The sequence below is a fragment of the Cucurbita pepo genome, unplaced genomic scaffold, assembly GCF_057944985.1.
Source record: "Cucurbita pepo subsp. pepo isolate OVF unplaced genomic scaffold, ASM5794498v1 scafford_4, whole genome shotgun sequence".
Lineage (NCBI taxonomy): Eukaryota > Viridiplantae > Streptophyta > Magnoliopsida > Cucurbitales > Cucurbitaceae > Cucurbita > Cucurbita pepo.
In genome coordinates this window covers 327067-350900 of record NW_028257909.1, presented here as the reverse complement: position 1 = coordinate 350900, position 23834 = coordinate 327067, and the positions used below count along the sequence as shown (strand labels likewise).

The following is a 23834-nucleotide window of genomic DNA, read 5'->3' as shown; positions in this document are numbered from 1 at the left end:
TCTATAGTGACGCGTCCAAGAAGGGACTAGGATGTGTGTTAATGCAACATGTAAGGTTGTTGCATACTCGTCCCGTCAACTAAAAGAATACGAAAAGAATTACCCTACCCACGACCTAGAATTGGCCGCTGTAGTGTTCGTACTAAGGATTTGGTGACACTTCTTGTATGGAGAGAAAACCAAAGTTTTACCAACCAGAAGAGTTTAAAATATTTCTTCACATAGAAAGAGTTAAATATGAGGCAGAGAAGGTGACTAGAATTGGTGAAGGACTACGATGTAGATATCTAGTACCACCCTGGAAAAGCAAACGTGGTCGCAGACGCTTTGAGTAGAAAGATGGTCTACTCGTCCGCCCTCATTACAAGGGAAGTAAGGGTACAAAGAGAATTTGAGCAAGCCAGCATAGCTATAGCGACAGAGGGAATCATAGCATAGTTGGCAACACTCACAGTGCAACCTACAGTTAGTCAGAGAATTATTATCTCCCAATGAGAGGATCCTAACGTACAGAAAGTCCTAGGCCAGCTAGACAAAAGTCCAATACACGGATTCTCAAAGTCCTCAGATGAAGGACTATTGTATCAGGGACGCTTATTTGTCCTGGCAATAGAGGAGTTAAGGAAAGAGATACTGACAGAAGCTCACAACTTGCCATTTGCCATGCACCCAGGAAGTACTAAGATGTACCAAGATTTAAACAACATTTTTTGTGGAAGAGCATGAAGAGGGACGTGACGAAGTTTATGAGCAAGTGCTTAGTTTTTCAACAAGTAAAAACTCCTAGACAAAAGACAGCGAGGATGTTATAGCCCTTAAGTATACCAGAGTGGAAGTGGGAAAACATAGAAATGGACTTCATAGTAGGATTACCCAAAACTCTTAAAGGCTATACAACGATCTGGGTAATTATCGATAGGTTGACCAAGTGGGCACACTTCTTACCTGGGAAAGGCAAATATATAGTTGATAACTAGGCACAACTGTATGTGAAGAAATAGTAAGACCTCATGGAGTTCTGGAGTCTATAGTGTCGAATCGAGATCCACACTTTACCTCAGCATTTTGGCTCGGACTTCAAAAAGCATTGGGTACTCAACTCGACTTTGGCACCTCCTTCCACCCCCAAACAGATGTTCAAACTGAGCACCAAAACTTAGAGGACATTCTATGTTCTTGCATATTAGACGTTAAGGGAAGTTGCGCTTTCAAGCCACTATTTGAATGACACCGTTCGAGACCCTTTATGAAAAACGGTGCAGGTCCCCGCTATGTTGGGATGAGGTATGTGAGAGAAAGCTAGTAGGACCTGAGCTAGTCCTTGTCGCCAATGAGACTATCCAAAAAATTTGAGCAAGAATGCGTACCGCTCAACGTAGAAAAATAAAAGTTATGTCAATGTAAGACGTAGAAACTTAGAGTTTGAGGTAGGGGACCCAGTATTCCTAAAGGTAGCACCCATGAGAGGCTTCTTAAGGTTTAGCCGTAAGGGCAAATAAGTCCTAGATGCATTGGACCTGTCAAAATTGTCGAGCAAATTGGTATGTAGAGTATAAGTTAGCCCTACCTCCCTACCTCTCAGAAGTACACGAGGTAATTCACGTGTAGATGTAGAGTAAATACATGACGGGCCCTATACACATAATAGACTACGAGCCCCTCCAACTCAATGAAGATTTGAGGTACAAGAAAAACCAATAGAATTTTAACCCAAGAAGTGAAAGTGCTACCCAACCAGGGACATTACGTTCGTTTTGGTGTTGTGTCGGAGCCACCATACCTAGTGGACACGGTGGGTGTAGGAGGATGAAATAAGAGAATAATACCCCGAGTTAGTACAAGAGTTTGAAAATTTTTAGGACGAAAGTTCTTTTTAAGGGTAGATAATGTAACAAATCGAAATTATAAAAAATAAAACTTAGTCTCCGGTAATTCCACGACCCGCGTGGAATCGTGTTCCCCAACCACTAAAAATGCCTCCCTCAACCTTCAACCATCGCCACACGAACGTCAACAACCTCCCCGAACCGCTCAGAAGAACTACAACCAAAGAAGAGACGAAAAGAAATTCGAGAGAAGGAGAAAATTAAAGAAAAGCTCTAGCTGGGAAACCCGTGACGTCGAAACCCTTAGCCTCGCATTTTAACCAAACAGATCAACCATGAAAGATCTCACCGACCTTAGTATATTACCCAAAGAGGATTCACAATGTGCATCGTCGAACTCGGAGAGGGAATTTGAAAAATCGAACTTTTGGAAGAATTTTTGATCTACCTCCACAAACGTCAAACAACCATGAAACTTTGTGAGAAAGAGAAGAAGAAGATGATGATAGAGAGATGAAGAAGATGGCATCAGAAACCGTCGCAGAGAGGAGAGAGAATGGGACATCGGAGAATCGCGCTGAGTTGGGTAAGGAAGACAAATCGTATTGATTCAGGTCAGACGCGAATCGAATACCCGAGACCCAAACCCATTGTAGCCTAATCGTTTAGCCTGTGACCCGTCTCTAGCCTACTTGTAGAACCCAAAGCTCAAATTCCTCCTCGGACCAGTAGCCAAATGTCAATCTAGCCCGCAACGCATGACCCGTGCTTGCCTCTACAAACCCGAGGCCCAAGTTCCCTCGACCCAACCAAACCAGCCGGCAGCCTAACTCACTCGCAGCCCAATCTGTGAACAGAAACCCAGTCAGCAGCCTAGCTGTAAACGCGACTTTGAGCCAACCCAAACCGAACCTCAACCCGAGACGCCTGCATCGACATGGGCTACTCTAGAGCTACCACGTGTCCAGTTGCTATGAAAGCAACCCTTCGGCTTTAGCGGTTTGGACGCTCCGACGACGCTTCGGTGGCTCCACTGCTGTTTTAGCCTAGTTTCCACTGTTTCAATCGTCCTAGATCCATTTTCGGCCCCAGTTAAGGTAATCGAGGTCGTTTTAGAGTCGTATTTCAAATTCATTGAATTATTAGTAATTTAATTGTGAAATACTAATGGAAGGTGGTGAACGGTGTGATAGGAAACAAACTCTGGCACCGTAGGAAGCAGCTATCAAGGAACGAGAGCTTATGTTTAGCTAATTAGAGAGTACTTGAGCCAAGGCCAACCAAGTAAGTGGCCTTACTATAGGATACGCTAAAAATTGTATGAGTTATGATGATGTATGAACTGTGTTGTACGATGTCGTATGTTAGTATATGATGATGTATGAGTTGTATCGTATGATGTCATATAACAGTATATAATGATGTATGAGTTGTATCATATGATGTCATATATTAGTGTATGATGATGTATGAGTTATGATGATGTACGGGATATGATGATGTATGAGTTATGATGCTTTATGATGTGCGTAGTATATATATATTTCGATGAATGACGTACTTGATAATGCTTGATGCACTTTATGACAATATGATGAGCATGATAATTGTGTGACGTTTACCGTAATATGATGATATTTTCCATATTGAGCATGCTATATAATGATGAATGCCATGTTTCATCATGTCGTTAGATCGACATACGACACAACCTTAAGAGCATGAAAATGATATTAATATAAATATCCACGAGTATGTGTTACCTAGAGTAACAAAGAGAGGCAATGATATTTTCTAAGATAAATCTGCGGTCAGGTTACCGTTAAATAAAAATTAAGGAAAAAAACGTACCAAAGACACCATTTAGGACAAGGTACAATCACTATGAGTTCGTAGTGATGTCATTTGGCCTCACCAATGCTCCAACTGTGTTAATAATGTTAATGAACTGAGGGTTCAAGGACTGTCTTGACACTTTCGTGATCGTGCTCATTGATGACATCCTAGTGTACTCGAAAACAGACCAGGAACACTTCTGAAAAGTCCTAGCGGCCCTAAGAGAGAACAAGTTATACGCGATGTTCTCAAAGTGTGAATATTGGTTACGACAAGTCTTTTTCCTAGGACACGTGGTGAAAAAGGACGGAGTATCTGTAGATCCCACTAAGGTCGAAGCGGTCACAAAGTGGGAACGCCCAACTACGATAACATCCATACGGAGTTTCTTTGGACTTGCGAATACTATCGATGGTTTGTGCAAAACTCCACTAGGATAGCCTCGCCTTTGAAACAGTTAACGAGAAAAGGGGTTTCATTCATATGGAATGATGCTTCTGAGGCAAGCTTCCAGAACCAAAAAGAGAGATTGGTAACAGTCCTGGTACTCACAGTACCTGAAAGCTCTGAATGGTACGTAATCTATAGTGATGCATCCATGAAGGGACTAGGATGTGTGTTAATGCAACATGTAAGGTTGTTGCATACCGTCCCGTCAACTAAAAGAATACAAAAAAAGTTACCCTACCCACGACCTAGAGTTGGCCGTTGTAGTGTTCGCACTAAAAATTTGGCGACACTTCTTGTATGGAGAGAAAACTCAATGTTTTACCAACCACAAGAGTTTAAAATATTTCTTCAGCTATTAAGAGTTAAATATGAGGCAGAGAAGGTGACTAGAATTGGTGGGACTACGATGTAGATATCCAGTACCACCCTGGAAAAACAAACGTGGTCACAGACAATAGAGTAGAAAGACGGCCTACTCTTCGGCCTTCATTACAAGGAAAGTAAGGGTACAAATAGAATTTGAGCAAGCCAGCACAGCTGTAGCGAGCGAGGGAATCATAGCACAGCTGGCCAGACTCATAGTGCAACCTACTCTTAAGCAGAGAATTATTACCTCCCAACGAGAGGATCCTAACGTACAGAAAGTCCTAGGCTAGCTAGACGAAAGTCCAGTGGACGAATTCTCAAAGTCCTTAGATGAAGTACTATTGTATTAGGGACGCCTATGTATCCTAGCAATAGAGGAGTTAAGGAAAGAGATACTGACGGAAGCTCACACCTTGCCATTTTCCATGCACCCAGGAGGTACTAAGATGTACCAAGATTTAAAACAACATTTCTTGTGGAAGAGCATGAAGAGGGACGTGACCAAGTTTGTGAGCAAATGCTTAGTTTTTCAACAAGTGAAAGCTCTTAGACGAAAGACAGTGGGGATGTTACAACCCTTAAGTATACCAAAATTGAAGTGGGAAAACATAGCAATGGACTTCATAGTAGGATTACCCGAAACCCTTAAAGGCTATACAACGATCTGGGTAATTGTCGAAAGGTTGACCAAGTGGGCACACTTCTTACCTGACAAAGGCACATATATAGTTGATAATTAGGCACAACTGTATGTGAAGAAATAGTAAGACTTCATGGAGTTCTACTGCCTATAGTGTCGAATCGAGATCCACGTTTTACGTCAGCGTTTTGGAGCAGACTTCAAAAAGCATTGGGTACTCGGCTCGACTTTGGCACCTCCTTCCACCCCCAAACAGATGGAAAAACTGAGCACCAAATCTTAGGGGACATTCTACGTTCTTGCGTATTAGACTTTAAGGGAAGTTGCGCTTTCAAGCCACTATTTGAATGTCACCGTTCGAGACCCTTGATGGGAAATGGTGCAGGTCTCCGCAATGTTGGGATGAGGTAGGTGAGAGAAAGCTAGTAGGACCCAAGCTAGACCTAGTCGCCAATGCGACTATCCAAAAAATTTGATCGAGAATGTGTACCGCTCAAAGTAGACAAAAAAAAAAGTTATGCCGATGTAAGACGTAGAGACTTAGAGTTTGAGGTAGAGGACCAAGTATTCCTAAAGGTAGCACCCATGAGAGGCTTCTTGAGGTTCAGACGTAAGGGCAAGTAAGTCCTAGATGCATTGGACCTGTCAAAATTGTCGAGTGAATTGGTATTTCGTGTATAAGTTAGCCCTACCTCCCTACCTCTCAGAAGTACACGAGGTAATTCACGTGTAGTTGTAGAGTAAATACATGACGGGCCCTATACACATAATAGACTACGAGCCCCTCCCACTCAATGAAAATTTGAGTTACGAGGAAAACCAATAGAATTTTAACCCAAGAAGTGAATGTGCTACCAAACCAGAGACATTACGTTCATTTTGGTGTTGTGTCAGAGCAACCATATAAAGGGGGACACAGTGGGTGGAGGAGGATGAAATAAGAGAATAATACCCCGAGTTAGTACAAGAGTTTGAAAATTTCGAGGACGAAAGTTCTTTTTAGGGGTAAATAATGTAACGAATCTAAAATATAAAAAAAAAAAAACTTAGTCGCTGGTAATTCCGTGACCCGTACGAAATTGTGTTCCCCGACCCCTCACAACGCCTCCTTCAACCTTCAACCATCACCACGTGAACGTCAACAACCTCCCCAATGTTGAAATTGAAATTGGTCTGATACCAATTTGTTGAAATTGAAATCGCTCTAATACCAATTTGTAGAAAAATAAAGCCGCTCCGATACCAACTTGAGAAAAAATGCTCGCTTTGAATTTAACTCATTTAGATAACTCTCACGAAACTTTAAAAGGGGTATCAAAAGGGGAGAGAGAGAAGGAGACAAAGAAGTTCTCGAAATGTTATTACACAATAACTCAGACAATAAATTGCTTTCTGCTTTTTTCTCTATCTTGTTCTTTTATTCTCTACACATTTTACACTATACATAAGACCCCTTTTATAGTTTTTCTAAGGCTAAGTTAGCAGTATGTTCCTCACTTTTCTGTCTCCCATAACCCTTTTCCCTCTCAAATTTAGTGTCATCACTCTTCTCTCTCCCATAAGCCTTTCCCCTCTCAAATTTCAAATTTCGTAATAGTATTTTTCACAAAATAACAAACAAAAAATCATAATTTTTTCTTCTTCTCTCTCCTGCATTTAAGTTTATTTTTCAACACCTAAACCACTTAGAACAACTACAACCAAAGAAGAGACGAAAAAAATTCGAGAGAAGGAGAAAACTGAAGAAAAGCTCCAGCAGGAAAACTCGTGATGTCGAAACCCTCAGCCCCGCATTTTAACCAAACAGATCAACCATGATAGACCTCTCCGACCTTAGTATATTCCCCAAAGAGGATTCACAATGTGTATCGTCGTCCTCGAAGATGGAATTCGAAAAATCAAACTTTTGGAAGAATTTCTTATCTACCTCCACAAGCGTCCAACAACCACGAAACTTTTTGAGAGAGAGAAGATGAAGATGATGAAAGAGAGATGAAGAAGGTGGCACGAAACCGTCACAACAAGGAGAGAGAAAAGGACACTGGAGAATCGCTCTGAGTTGGGTAAGGAAGACGAATCTAATGGATTCGGGTCAAACGCGAATCGAATACCCGAGACCTAAACCCATTGTAGCCTAATAATTTTGCCTGTGACCTGTCGCCAGCCTACTTGTAGAACCCGAAGCCCAAATCCCTCCTCGGACCAGTAGCCAACTATCAATCCAGCCCGCAACCCGCGACCCGTGCCTGCCTCTACAAACTTGAGGCCCAAGTTCCCTCGACCCAACCAAACTAGCCCGCAGCCTAACTCACTCGCGGCCCAGTCTATAAACAGAAACCCAGTCAGCAGCCCAGTCCATAAACAGAAACACAATTAGCAGCCTAACCGTAAACGCGACCGTGAACCAACCCAAACCGAACCTCGACCCAGACGCCTGCATCGACGTGAAAAATGACTATATTTATAGCCAGTACAATGCTTAACAAAAGAGAAAAATAAAATCCTAACGGAAAGCAGAATATCAGAATATCATGCCAAAACGATGCGGCAGAAGACCATATTAGTGACCTCATGTTTAGGATTACTAAAACATAAAAATAGCAACTAACACTTTTACAACAAACTCACTCGAAGTTCGCTTGTACTTTTAACTCTCTAGTGATGAGGACCGACGAGTGTGCCGTTTTATGATTTAGGGCATCTTCGACTATGTTTGCCTTTTCAGGGTGGTACTGGATATTTATATCGTAGTCCTTTACTTATTCCAACTACCTTCGTTGTCTCACGTTCAATTCTTTTTGGGTGTAAGAAGTATTTCAGGCTATTGTGGTCGGTGTAAATTTGGGTCTCTTCTCCATACAGGTAGTGTCACCATATCTATATTGCGAATACTACTGCGGCCGATTCTAGGTTGTACGTATCCCTCTGAGCTTTCTAGAACCATGAGCATTGGAGCTGACACTAGTCTTTATTTTAGGTCTTGGCACTAGCCTCACGTGCATCATTGCATATAAAAGGTATGCCCTTCCTTGTAAAATGTGTAAGAGGCGAGGCTATTCTAGCGAAGTCTTGGACAAATCTTCGATAGTAGCTTGCTAACCCTAGGAAGCTTCATACCTCTGTAACTGTAGTTGGGTGTTCCCATTTAGTGATGACTTCTATCGTAGTGGATGAAAGAAAAAAAGTAACAGAATGGGAGAAGAAGCGAAGACACAAATTAATTTTCTTCTTTTTGTGGTGTGTTTAGAACTTGCACCATTTTCCTTATATAATAAAAATTTTACCCATTTCTACTATAAATGAGCAAGCACTTCACCATTCCATCCACTACTCCCAATATCTCCAGCCTTTTTTCATGGAGAAATAAGCAACAGAAATAAAATAAATACTAACCACTATTTTTGTTTTTGTTTTTTTTTTTTAACCAAAAAAAACTTATAAAGCAAAAAAAAAAAAAAAAAAAAAAAAAAAAAAAAAACAAGTTTGTAACCAACAACCACTCCTCTAAACTTGTTTAACTATGTTGAAACGACTTTCTTCAAGCCAATCTTCTCTCTTTTCTCCAGGAATCGTTGTCTTGCTAACGGCTTTGTCAGAATATTTGCCAACTGTTCATCTGTGTTCACATATTCCAGTTCAATAGCTTCAGTTTGTACACATTGGCGAATAAAGTGAAACCTGGTATCAATGTGCTTACTTCGATCATGGTAAACAGAATTTTTCGCCAACGCTATAGCTGACTTGTTGTCAACATTAAGCTTGGGTTTTACTTGCAGTTGACTGATGTTACTCAAAATCCTGCCCAACCATACTCCTTGACATGTTCCAGCAGTTGCGGCTATATACTCAGCCTCGCATGATGACAAAGCCACCACCTTCTGCCTCTGTAATACCCGGATTTACTCCCAAATAGTACAACACTCCAGTTGTACTCTTCCTATCATCAATATCCCCAGCCATATCACTGTCGCTAAATCCTACCAGCTCTACATTCGATAGCTTCTTATAAACACAGCCAAAACTTAGAGTACCTTTCACATACCTCAATATTTGTTTTACTGTTGTGAGATGTGAAGTTGTTGGTGCCTCCATGTATCTACTCATCACACAAACTGAGTAGGCTATGTCGGGTCGGGTATTAACCAGATAGCGTAAGCTTCCAATAACACTTTTGTAAAGTGTTTTATCAACCGCAGGTTCTCCATTCCCATTTTTGCTCATCTTCATTCTTGGTTCCATGGGAATCAAACAAGGATTGCACTCCCCCATTCCTAGCTTCTCTAGGATTTTTCTTGCATATATGGCCTGACATAAAGTGATTGATTCACTACTTTGTCGTATCTCAATACCCAAGTAATAGTTCAAAAGTCTAAGATCGCTCATCTCAAATTTCTGGTGCATCTCTTCCTTGAACTGAGCTATAACTTGTTTGTTTGAGCCGACTATGATTAAGTCATCCACATATGTGCCGATTATCATTGCTTCAACTCCATTAATATTCTTGTAGAGAGCATATTCCTGTGGACATCTAACAAAACCAAGTGACTGCAAACATTGATCAAGTTTAAAATTTCAGGCCCTCGGAGCCTGTTTTAATCCATACAAAGCTTTACGTAGTTTTAACACCATGTTTGGATTTTCCTTGTCAACGAACCCTTCTGGTTGAGCAACATACACCTCCTCTTCGAACTCGCCATTCAGAAAAGCTGTCTTTACATCCATATGATGTACTTCCCAGTTCTTAAAGGCTGCATAGGCAAGAATTAATCTCACTGTTTCTAACCTGGCCACGAGTGCGAATACTTCACTGTAATCTACACCAAACTGCTGTCCATATCTCTTTCCCACGAGTCTCTCCTTATGTTTCATGATTTCTTCATCTGGATTTTTCTTTAATTTGAAAATCCATTTGATGCCGATTTCTTTATGATTCTTCGGAAAATCTGTGAGTTCCCACGTTCTGTTCTTTTCAGTGGAGAGAATTTGAGACATCATGGCATTCCTCTAGTTTTTATTCTTAGCAGCTTTCTTATATGAAGTTGGTTCCTCTATAGAAAGAAAACAAAGGTCCATTGCTTCCTCCTCTGCTTCGTTCAGTTCTCTATAAATATCTTCTAGAGACCTAAATTTTTTCGGCGTCGATGAGCTTGACAATGATGCATTTGAGGTATTGTCTGGCGTTGATAAATTTGAGGATGAATTTTTCCTTTGTCTTTCATCTTGATCAACTTCGATATGTTCAATATTCCTTTCCTATGTTCTACTCTATTTTTCTGAAATTTGAACGATGAAAGTTCCTCTTTATTCATCATCACCGTTTGTGATTTCTTCCCAACACCACTTTTTCTCCTCTTCGAACACCACATTCCTACTCACCATAATTCTATTCTTTTGTGGATCCAATAGTCTGTAAGCTTTGGTTCCATCTTCATATCCCAACATAATTGTCTTCGCACTCCTATCAGCAAGTTTAGGAAGGTGTGAATATGTATTCTTGGCATGAGCAAGACACCCGAAGATTTTAAAGCGATGAACCTGTGGTATCTTGTCAAACCAAGCTTGATACGGTGTACCATCTGCAACTCCTTTTGTTGGTGATCTGTTCAGAATATACACGGCAGTTTTGATAGCTTCTCCCCAAAATTTTGCAGGCATCTCTTTGCTCTTTAAGATACATCTGGCCATCTCTACCACCGTTCGATTACGCCTTTATACTACGCCATTTTGCTATGGTGAAAATGGTGCAGTAAGAAGTCTTTTCATGCTTTCATTCTCGCAATAGTCTTTAAAAGCAGTAGATACGAACTCTCCTCCACGGTTCGTTCTAAAGCTCTTAATCTTCTTGCCTTTCTCTACCTCCACAATGATCTTGAACTTTTTAAATACCACCACTGTTTCATTCTTATTTTTCAACATAAACACCCTCATAAATCGTGAAAAATCATCCACTAGTAACATAAAATATTTGTTACCTCCATAAGTCATTGGCGAAATAGATCCACATAGATCTCCATGGACAAGATCCAATGACTCCTTCGCATGATATGTTGTTGTTCAGGGAAAAGGAGTCCTATGCTGCTTTCCAATTAAACACCCATCACAAAATTGATTGACCTGGGTGATTTTCGGCAACCCTTCAACCATTCTTTTGTCATTTATTTCTTTAAAGAGTGAAAATTCAGGTGTCCATACCTCGCGTGCCAGAGCCAACAACTGTTACTGATATTTGTCATTAAACACACCTGATCCGCAAGCTTCAGCTTTGCTACATACAATCTGTTGGATTGTCGGGTCACCATAATAATCAGGCTCCTAGCCCTGTCATATATCTTCATCACATTGTCCTCTATAACAATTTTATTTCCACTCTCATCCAGGTACCCAAACTTATAATATTGCTTTTCAGTTTAGGTATGTAATAGACTTGCGATAAGATCAAGTGCTCATCGGTTTTGCATTTGAAGAGCACTATTCCTCAACCACAAATGTCTATTACAGAGTTATCACCGAAGCGTACCTTTCCAACAACAGATGTGTCGAGCTCATGAAACACCCTTCTTTCTCCTGACATGTGGTTGCTTGCTCTAGTATCTAGGAACCAGGAATTTTCAGCTCCAATATTGGCTGATGGCGGCACTATAGTTTCATTCAACATCACAAAATCAGGGTCTTTGTCATGTGTGGTTTTAATTTCACACGCCTCTATCATCAGTAATGAAGACTCCTCATCATTTTGCATCTCTATCAAGTTGAGTTGTTCGTCTTTTGTGGAACACTCTGATGCGAAGTATCCCATTTGCTGACACCTGTAACGTTTAATTTTACTTTTGTCAAATTTCTTCTTTTGAGTTTGCGACTCTCCTTCATCTTCTCGATGCCAGTCACTTCTCCCACGACCTCTCCATCTTCCATGACCCCGTCCCCTGCCTCCTTTGGAACTACCTTGATCCTTCCATTCTTTCTTTGAGGATTTTGCATTCTCTCGTTCCTTCCATTCTGCATGAGTGAGGAGAACGGTTTCATCCTTTTCTCCAAACCCTTGCAACCTTTCTTCATGTACCTTGAGTGATCCAATAATCTCATCAACGGATTTCGTTTTGAGATCACTGAACTCCTCAATCGTTGAAGTGATTTGAAGAAACATTGCAGAGGCGGATCGTAGAAGTTTCTTAACTACTTGGATATCATCCATAGTATTGCCGAGGCCTCTCAATTTGTTGACAATAATGGTGAGTTTTCCTGAATACTCATCAATACTTTTTTAATCACCCATCCTCAACGCTTCAAACTCTCGTCAAAGAGTCTGCATTCTAACTTCTTTCACTCTTTCCGCACCTAGATTCATATTTTTCAACATGATCTAGGCTTCCTTGGTAGTTTTCTTGGCACCCAACTGTAGCAACGTATCTTCTCCAATACTTTGATAAATAGCTGCTAAAGCCATCTTATCTTTGCGGTTATCTACTGTTTCAGGTGACTCAATTGCCTCCCAAACACCTTGTGCCCTCATAAATACCTTCATCTTAATTGCTCAAGCTGCATAATTGCATTTTGTCAACATCGGGTATTTGAGTGTGACAGATCCCTCCTTTTCTTGAATTCGTACACTCACTTCATATGCATCACCTTCTATCGCACCGGTGTTTTGGCTCCTGTCACTGGATTCCTGTCTCATTTTTTGATCTCTCTCCCTTCTTGACCGCTCAATCTCTTGGTGAGATAGGATTGAAAATAGGCCTTGATCTTGGCCTTGATCTTGTAGCTCTGATACCAATTGAAAAAAAAAAAGTAACAGAAGGGGAGAAGAAGCGAAGACACACAAATTAATTTTCTTCTATTTGTGGTGTCTTTAGAACTTGCACCATTTTCCTTATATAATAAAATTTTTACCCATTTCTACTGCAAATCAGCAAGCACTCCACCATTCCTTCCACTCCTATTATTCCACTCCCTAAAAACTAGTTCCTTCCACTACTTCCAATATCTCCAGTCTTTTTTCATGGAGAAATAAGCAACAGAAATAAAATAAATACTAACCACTATTTTTTTTTTTAAACCAAAAAAAACTTGTAAAGTAAAATAAAAAAACATTTTATAACCAACAATGGATTCCACTTAAATCCAATCTTTAGACACTACGTGTTCTAAGAATGAGATTTTTTATAGCCAAAATTCACATTTGAAAAACTTGGCGTACAACTTGTTCTACCTTAAGATAGTTAAGACTTTTCGGAGGTGTTCTTAGTGTTCTTGATCCATTTTCAAGTATATTAGAATGTTGTCTATGAACACGAGAACAAACATGTTTAGACATTCCTTGAATACATGGTTTATTAATTTCATGAACATGGTTGGGGTATTGGTGAGACCAAATTACATCACTACAAACTTGTAGTGGCCATATCTTGTTCATAGACTGTTTTCGATACATCTCCTTCCTTAAAATTAATCTGATGATAGCTTTATTGAAGGTCTATCTTGGAAAATACTGTCGCCTCTCGGAGCTAGTAGAATAAATCCTCGATGCTAGGGAGTGGGTAGTTGTTCTTTATTGTTCTCTTGTTTTACTCCCCATAGTTAATACATAGGCGCATCGACCCGTCTTTCTTTTTCACAAACAACATCGGCACACACCAACAAAATAAATTAGGTCAAATGAAACCCTTTTATAGTAAGTCTTGTAGTTGTAATTTTTGTTCCTTTAATTCGGTTGGAGCCATGTGGTATAGTGCTTTAGAGATAGGTCCAGTTCCTGGTTTGAGTTCTATCCCGAAGTCTACAGCTCGTGAAGGAGAAACTCCTAGTAAATCCTCTAGGAAGACACTTGGAAATTCGTTTACTATGGATACCGTAGCCATTGTTTTCTCTTTTCCTTTTATGTCCACTGTGCATGTTAGTATATCCCATCCTCCTTGTTGTACCAAGCGTCGGGCTTTCATCATCGACACTATCTTTGGGGTGACACCTGTACAAGTTCCTTTAAACTTAAAGTTAGGTCTAGTTGGTGGCGAAAAAACCACTTTCTTCTTGTGGCAATCTATACTTGCATAATTCTCGGCTAACCAAAATATTCCTAATATGACATCAAAATCTGTCATACTCACACTTTCAGGTCTATGCTTATGATATGAACAGCTACTATTAATTGTCCATCTTTTATCCTATTCTCAGTAACTAGATCTACTCCTGCTAGGGTACTAACATATAAAACATGCAATAAGGGTTCCACCGTGAATCCTGCTTGACTAACAAAAGGCATGGATATAAACGAATGCATAGAATTAGAATCAAATATCATTAATGCGTAGTGACTTAGTATAGATAACGTACCTGTCAAGCGAGTTTGCACACTCCTTTGCTTGCAAGCGAGTTTGCACAGTTCGCTCTCCACTTCCTAAACCTCTAGGTGGTTCTTTTGGACTCTTGGTACCCTTCCCAATATAGTATTTGGTCGTTTGATGTTCACGACCACATCGGAGCATACATTTACCTCAATGTTGTTTTCTGCATTAGTGGCATTGAAGCTTCTCATGTTCCTGACCCCTCTCTTTATCCCTGGTGTCTGTGTAAATGTTGGGCAGGACCCCTATCAGCGTATTAGGGCCTTCGCGTTGATGGTCGATAGTCTGTCCCTCTAGGCTCATATGATCGCTTCCTTCCGATAGTGACCGCTGGTTCTCGATGTCTTTCCTCTTGAGACTTTTTCAGGGATTTTTGCCGTTCTTAGTGCCTCCTCATACATCTTTGGGTTTATGGCTTCCACCATGTGGTAGACCTACAAGGCTAGGACCCAAAAAAAAAAAATTATATGTCATCTTTTGTTCAGTATCAACCAATGATGGCGTAAACCTTTTTAATCTCATAAGTTCTCTGTCATATTTGTCCACTGAGTGTCCACCCTGAGTCAGATTGATGAATTTCTGCTGTTTCTTAAGACACACCGCTTTGGGATAATACTTCTTTAGGAAAGCCTCCTTAAATTGATCTTACGCTATGATTCCCCCTCTTGGATTAATATTATCCTTATTGTCCGTCCACCATACTTACGCGTTCTTTTGCAGCATAAATGACGCACGAGGTACCTTCTGGTTGTTCAGACATTCCATTGACATAAATATGATTTCCATAGACGAAATCCACATCTAAACTTCTGTTGGATCTCTCATAGTACTAGTGAATGGGTGCGAATCATACCGCTTGAAGTCTCGTAGCCAGTTCGCTCCTCTAGTAGATTGCAAGTATTGGATTGTTGGGTGATCATTATGGCATGCATCATGACCTAAAACGACTCCCGCATCAAACTAGTAGTGGGGTCTATTCCAGTCACTGGTGCTGCTAAAGGTGGTGCAGCTTGTGGCGGTATAACTTGAGGCAATGCAGCTGCATCCTTCCTAGTTACTAATCCTTCTTGAGGTGAGCTCTCTTTAGCCTCACCTCTTCCTCTACATCTAATAGGGGGTCCTCCCCTTCCTCTTCTTCCTCTTCCACATCCTCTAGGTGACATGGTTCTAAAAACCAAGATAATTCTATTTAAGTCTATCATTTACTAACAATACAATATCATAGTACCCATAAAAAATTCATACAACATTGCAAGCATATAATAGCGATATTAAATCAAGCATCATGCTGCAATAAGTAAAGCTCGTCAATTTTCATGCTACATAACATTTAAAAAATAGAGCAAATCACAATAAATATCATCATAACATTTTCCTCTTTTAATCTTATGCATTGTGTATATAATGGTGACAGAGCATCAATGATTGAACCATGGAACACGTCAAGTCTACAAGATATACGTCGTATGCTAGTCTAGGGTGTGTGAACTGCCTGGGATCAAGCTCGCACGTGTAGGTTGTGTGTAGGGAAGTACTACACATCCAATGTTGTCTAAACTGGAGGACACCCCATGATCGTTAAACGATAGGTTCTAAAATACTCGAGTCATGTGCTATTTCTAATTTAGGTAAAAGCAAGGCACCCCTGTACCGTTGATGATGACATTGCAATCAGAGACCATGCCACGTGCATAGGATAGTAATATTTTCTTTTCTTATTCTTTGGCTAGTATAGTAGAAATCTAGGGTTGTTACAGTTGGTATTAGAGTTCTAGGTTATAGATTCTGTAGACTAGCCTACGAGATAGGCTTGACATGTTCCATGGTCCCACATCTTATGCCCCCCAATCATCATCAGGTATGTCATGCATAAGATAAGAAAAGGAAATGTTGTTGATTTTGTTGGGTTTTATGTCCTAAAACTCATAGTTTGTAAACAAAAAAACATATTCTATTTTCAATAAAGTTATTATTGTTGTTTATTCACTAAAGATTGTTATTGAATAAAGTGAACTTTATGATTATTAATCTAAATCCAATAAACTAAGAACACTCTAGCTATAGTATGATTACTTGAACTATATGTAGAGACATAAGAGTGGATCAAGTTCAAGTATATAGTCAAAATGATCTATAGTATAAGGATAAGGCTGAGTACCTTATTCTGGGGACACTATGGATGCGGCCCACTTTTGTATATGATATAAACAATGTGATCACTAAATTGTACATGTGGAGACATGTGAGTGGGGGCGTCCTATGCAATGAGTATTGCATAAGATCGGACCATGAAAAAAACCACTCTCACTTTATAATGTCGTTTACTGTTGAGACTGATTTTCTTTTTATTCGATAACCTAGGTAACTCGGTTTTAATCCTGAGCTAACCATGAACTGCTGCTTATTTGGAATTATCGTTAGATTTGCACGGGTGAGAGTGGCTCTAGTTCGCCGACTCAATAGGCTTCCCATTTCAGGGGTAAGACTGGGTGAATGGCTAGGGACGTGGGGTGCAAGACGGAATTCACTCCTACCCACTTTTAGGGATAGAAGAGAGGTAGTTCCCTTAAGCACTGACCCAGGTCTTGAACAAGGGGCCCCACCCTCTCATTAGCCTAAGAGGGATTCGGTTTACTGGTTGGACCACAAACCAATTGTTCATTAGAAGATCAGTGAGACATAAGGAACAAGAAGTAACTTTAGGGGTAAAACGGTAAATTGACCCAGCTCTAGTTACGAACAACCTGTGAAGGATCGACTTACCAATCATGGTTATATCAAATAGACAGAAATATATCTATAGTGAGGGGAGTGCAACTACTAGGCTATAGTGGACTGTCCTAGTAGTTAACGAATGTTGGTTAACAAGGTTAATGAGTTTAACCGGTTAATCTTGGATCGTTGGAGCCAATGATCTATAGGTCCATTAGGTCCCTCTGCTAGCTCATATCGGACATAGAACAGTGTGACGAGTGAGTTCGAAGTGTTCGAATTCAAATTAGGGAATATGCGCTACATATATACGATATATTTAACCGCATTTTTGTTTTATTTACGAATTAAACAAAAAGAGAGAATCTGAGATATTTAAATAAGATTTAAATATCTTAATTAATTATGTGTTGGAATTGATTGGGATTGACATTTGAGTTAATATTAAATATTAATTAAATAGTTTAATGGAAAAATGAAGAAAGTCAAAATGTTGACTTCATTTAATGGAAAAATCCATGTTAGTGACAAACATAACTCTTTAAATAGAGTGATCATGGTACATGGAAGATCTTCTTCTTCTTGGTGAAAAACCTTGAGAAAAACCTCTCACAAACACTCTCTTCACATATACAAAATCCCTCCCAAGTTTAGTCATTCACCGGATTCCACAATCCCGTTCTAAGGCTAGAGGATAGTGGAGAAGACACTAGTGGTGGTTTGAAACCGGTTCGTGAGGAAAAAGAAGTTTGAACTACAAAAGGTTAGTATCTAAACTCATTAAGTTTTAATACTTATGAACATGCTAGTTATTTACTATAATTGATGTTCTAAAAGTGCCTAAGATCCAAATTGCTTCCGCATGTGTTATATTAACACCATCAGATTTCATATGTTGTTACTGCTTGGTCATTATCAACTATAACTTCCAATTAAATTTTGACACCATTGACTGTATTATTCTTGACTTAGTTATATGTTTATTTTAATACAGAATTGGTATGATTTACCCCGCATGGAATATGAATGTTCATTAATATATTGATAGTGTTCAGATTAGTAAGGTTTGTACCCTAAATAGATTCAAATGAAAACGACCAAGAAAACTTGATAGACGATAACATCTTATAGTCTGCTAGAGATATTAAAAGTGGTAGTGTCGAAAGGAAATTTCATCACTACGAAGTAGGTAAATATGAAATTTAAATATCGGTGTGAACAAAAAAAAAAAAAAAAAAAAAAGAGCTAACACAGTAAAAGTTGAAACATTGTATACCTAAACTGATTTATGAATGACTTTAATGTGAGCTAAGCTCAGGAAGTCGTGAGATGTAGAAAACCTCCCTGCCTAACACTAATTGAAAATTTTTAAAGTTACAATCGAGCCACATTGTGGATGAGATATTATGATCATGGTCAAAGTTTTATAAATATTTATAAACATGGATTGGAGTTTGAGATTTTTAAGATATCTTAAATTTAGGAATGATTTAAGATTGATTTGGGAGGAGTCACAATATTAAAAAAATATAAAATATAAAAAAGCCCACGTTGGTTATGTTGCCTTTTCATATAACGAATGAAAAAATTTTTAAATGAGACCTTGAAGACATATGGACAAAAAAGTGCATTATTGGACCTTTAGCTAGGCTTAAAAGAAATTGACTAGGAGGACAATGTAATGAAGGAAACTGATTAAACTATTGATCTTGTTGACAGAAGAAAGCCGTCATTGAGGTTGAGGTAAGTATTTAAGTTCTCCAACATTAATGTCCACATGAATGTTGATTTCAATGCGCCTAAACCACAATCATACTAAATGGATTCTATTTTTCATGAAATTTTAGGAGAAGACTCAATATGATATGATAAGGTTATGTATGAAATTTGATAATAATTAGATTATGATAAAAGGCTAAACCAAGGGTAGGTGTAAAATGACTAAAATTCCCCTATAATTATATATAGCTGGCTTAGGAGTAAAGTGACCCCTAAATGACATTTAATTGAATGAGACTTATGTTACATGGCCATTAAAATATGTTGAGGATTTAAACCAAGATTTTGCAGTGGTAAATAACCAAAATATCCCTATAAGAATTCTAAGATGTTTTCAAGATCTTAAATACTCAAAATACTACGAAAATTTATGAGACTCGTTTACAATATAAGGGTAAGTATGAAAGATTTTAAGGAGATTATAACAACTTAGGGATATGAGCTAAGAGAAAAAGTATGTAACTACCCTCAAGACACTTGATAAGAAATCAAGGTTTTTATGAGTACCAAGTGACAAGATACTTATAAAGATTTATGCATGTAGAAAAATATTTATGACGCATATGGATTAAGGTGTACTTGTTAAGAAATTTTCTTTAGTTGTACTTCAAGACTTAACAAAAAACTCTTGAACGAGAACCCGAGATATTTTAAAGACCTCCCGATGAGTAGTGCAATATGGTCTTACGACAATGACTACATCGTAGGAAACGTATGAACACCTAGGTGTAGGTACTTAAACTATGTCACAAGGAACCCGTGAATCCTTGGACATAGGTATGTAAATTGTATCGCACCAAACACATGAAGCTTTGGATGCAAGTATTAAGACTATGTCATGGGGAATGCATGAAGCCTCGTGCAGTTATTTATTAAATATAAGGAATAAATTAAGGTAACAAAAGTCAAGAGATAGGAGTTCAAGAAAGTTCTCTTAAGGATAGGAGTTGAAGAAAGATAATGTTTCAAAGATTTTCTTTAAGTTTCAATGTGGTAGTTAAGAGTGACTGTGAGGTCTTTTAACTCATTAATGCCCACAACTTGTATAATTTAATGAACTAGATCTTCGAGAACGTTCTTAAACTAGTTTGTAATGCTCTAAATAAATTCTAAAGGGAGTAACATGTCATGCTCTAAATAAATTCTAAAGGGAGTAACATGTCAAACTCTTAAAAAGTTCTTAGTGAGCGTGGTAGTTAAGAGTGACTGTGAGGTCTTTTAACTCATTAATGCCCACAACTTGTATAATTTAATGAACTAGATCTTCGAGAACGTTCTTAAACTAGTTTGTAATGCTCTAAATAAATTCTAAAGGGAGTAACATGTCATGCTCTAAATAAATTCTAAAGGGAGTAACATGTCAAACTCTTAAAAAGTTCTTAGTGAGCGTTACACAAATTTCTCAGAGTATGAGTCTTGGATGAACAAAAATGTTTCCCATCCGAAAACTACACCATTGCAAGCAAAGAAGCATGTTGTTGCCCAGGATTGAACTGGAGACCTTTAGTGTGTAAGACTAACGTGATAACCACTACACCACAACAACAAGTTGTCCATGATGTCCATGATCCAAAAAATAGTTAATAATTATAAATTTTAATGTTTAAACAAAATATCCTTAGAACCTCCCAAGGTTTCATCAATATTATTCAAAAAAAAAAAAAAAAAATCTTGAAATATATCTTTTACTTTTCAAATAAATAAATAAAAATAAAAAATAAGTTTATTGTTAGTGAGATGAAACCGTTAATATCTTGTTTGAAAATACAATTCAACTTTTAAACGTTTAGTTAATACTCATAATTTTAAAAAGAAAAAAAAATTCAAAAATACTCTTAAATCACTTTTCTCTTCAATTTTGTCTGGAACTCTCTCATTTATGAACATTTCCCAATATGAATATAATACAATTCAATTCAAATAGACAATTTATTTTCAATCTTATTCTTGAGTATTTTTAAAATGGTGTTAACAAATTCATTCATATACATAAGAATACTTTTGAACTTTTTTAAAAAGATAATCAAGGGCATCATATGGTGGTGACCGAATGTAACCTGTGGTCATGTCTTTTTTGAAGAGCCACCTTCGTCCTACCACAGTTTGACTAGTCTACTCCATTTCGAGTGAACAAAGATATCATAGGCTTTGCAGTGTACCCAAAATGGTTTAGCTTTGAGTTAGAAAGTCACCGTTGGAAAACAGAGAGATTTACGTGAAGATAGATATGGTCATTACAATGGTTTAGCTTTGAGTTAGAAGCCAAATATTAATCATTTATACAATTCTAGTAAATTGGCTAACAGAGAGATTTACGCGAAGATAGATATGGTCATTACAATGGTTTAGCTTTGAGTTATAAAGTCACCGTTGGCAAAAAGAGAGATTTACGTGAAGATAGATATGGTCATTACAATGGTTTAGCTTTGACTTAGAAGCTAAATATTAATCAATTATATAATTCTAGTAAATTATGTCAAACAAAAGAAAACACGAAAGATTTGAAAATAGAGATCCACTATAAATTTGGAATACATGTGAACAAAATTAAAAGGCTATAGAGTAAATACAAATAATAAAAAAAAAAAAGAAAGATTTGAGTATTAAAAAACTTAAACTAAATATAGAAAGAAAAGTAAATACAAACACAAAATAACTCTGTCAATTTTTTTATACAAAATCATAGAAAACAAGATTTTTAATAAAAGTAAATGGACCAATCTAAATTAGAGAGGTAATTTGATAGGGTTCAAACTTATGTCATGGGTTCAAATAGGTTTACTTGGATTTCAAGGGACAGAATCGAACATTCATTAAGGATATATTCGTGACAACAACTTAAGCTAACCCGGTAACTGACCTTACTATTGATATGGTTATATTTGATGTTGACACATGCTCGTGGTTCTACACATGTCATATATACTAATATGTGTGAATTATTTGTGAATCGATAGAAGTAAGATTTGTTCATGAAACGTGAAGGTGAGGTTACATCTAGAAGTACTATGGATATGAGAGGTTGATAAAAGAATATAGTTAGGTTATGGGTAGAAAGAGATAGAATTATGATAGATTGATAGAACGATAACGTCAGGGTACGTTCATGTAACGACATGACTGTGATAGGTATAAGAATGTTAAGGCTATGTTAAGTTAGGGAATGATATGACCACGAAGTTTTTACGATATGATATGATTATGATACGATATGTGAATGATGGATGTATATATATTGTGATATGATATAAAGACAATATGTTATGGTAAGATATGTGATAAATTGACATGCTTATGATATGAATATTGTGATGCGATATGTTATGGCATGATACGTATATGATGAAAATTATTATGCCTGGAAGCATGAAATGTTATGATTATGATACACTTATGTAATTTGAATGATATGATATGATTGACATGCAAAACAACGAACTAGCATGAAATACGACCCCAGCATATGCATGAAAGATATGATAAGTGATATGAAAAATGATATGGGATGTACGGAACGCTAGTGGGGTTGTATTAAATGATAATGAAAATGAAAAAATGTTGGGACTTCATGCATTATTGTGTGTTCATGCATTGGGGGATACCCCTTACCTTCACAATAGTACGGACAAATACGTTACGAGGCAGAAATACGATCATTATGGTTATCATAATGTTGCGATGACTACGCAGGAAAACGATCATTATGTTTATCATAATGCTGCGACGGTCAGGCAGGGGTACGATCATTATGGTTAACCTAATGTTGTTGTGACGTTTACTAGTTCTAACGGGTGTCTGGCCTAAGGATCTCCCGGAGTATGCTCGCCTAACAAGGAAGGGTGCCCAGCGGTGTGCGAACTGACTTGTGAGTCCATACTCGCACGTATGGGCTATGTGTAGAGTATATGATACACATCCAAATTACCCGTTAGGACAGTACCGTAGGAAAATGGATTTAAATGATAGGTTCCGTCATTGCATTTGCATGTTTTTGCATTTCACCCCTAATAGTGGGGTCATTTACTGAGTATTTCTTAAAATACTCAAGCCACGTGCTACCTTTATTTTAGATTAAGGCAAGGCATTCCTGTACGGCTGACGACGGCATCGCAACTCGAAACTATTGCACATGCATAGAGTAGTCGTATTTATTTTCTTAGACTTAGACTAGGATATGATGTTTTTAATTTAAACGTTCATTTATTTTATTTAGCCTTTTGTTGTGTTGTTTTTAAAGTTTTTTTCGAAACACGTAAGTCCATGGCTGTGTTTTAAGTTGAAGGTTATGATTCATGAAAGTTTAAATGGTAGTATTTCCGCATTCAATATTTATGATATGTATACAGTCGCGACCTTAAATTAAATAAAAAATTTCGAGTCGTTATAAATGAACTGTCCCGAAGATCAAAAGGTGACTTGTGCATCGTTTATACTAAAAAATGATGCGGAGTTATAGTCGGGGGATAACCGGGGGATTCTTAGCCAAGATGGAAGTGTGATACAATAAACCTACTTTTAGCTTTTATGTTTAATATAGTTGATGTATTAAATATTAATGTGAACGGTTCAGATTAAGTTTTTTTTTTTTTTTTTTTTTTGTCTTTTTATATTTAATATATCTAATATATTAAATAAACACTTTAAATCAAATATATTTTTCTCTATTTGTATTTATTTAACATATTAAATATTTATTCCAACCCTTCAAATTAGATCTATTTTCTTAGATTAAATTTTAATTTGTATCCTTCAAAATTTTCTTTTAACTAAATTAAAGTCTTAATTAATCAATTTTGATTCGTTAACTATATATTTAGAGTTGCACTTTTATGGATGGTAGAACAAGTTGTGTCAATTGATATAATCATTACAAACAAGTCAATC

At 37.8% G+C, this 23834-nt stretch overlaps 1 protein-coding gene and 1 non-coding gene across 2 annotated transcripts; both read right to left on the bottom strand.

Moving 5' to 3' along the window:
• Positions 1–11593: 11593 nt before the first annotated feature.
• Positions 11594–12310, bottom strand: LOC147786249 (uncharacterized). Its single transcript, XM_087120891.1, has one exon. The coding sequence runs from the start codon at positions 12308–12310 to the stop codon at positions 11594–11596; it is 717 nt and encodes a 238-aa protein (XP_086977017.1).
• An 8113-nt stretch (positions 12311–20423) lies between these two features.
• Positions 20424–20496, bottom strand: TRNAV-UAC (transfer RNA valine (anticodon UAC)). Its single transcript has one exon. It is a non-coding gene; the product is annotated as a tRNA-Val (tRNA).
• Positions 20497–23834: the final 3338 nt, after the last annotated feature.

What these genes read in the sequence shown, in the direction of transcription:
- LOC147786249 (XM_087120891.1), bottom strand. Translation starts at nt 12,310, where the DNA reads ATGGATGATATCCAAGTAGTTAAGAAACTTCTACGATCCGCCTCTGCA.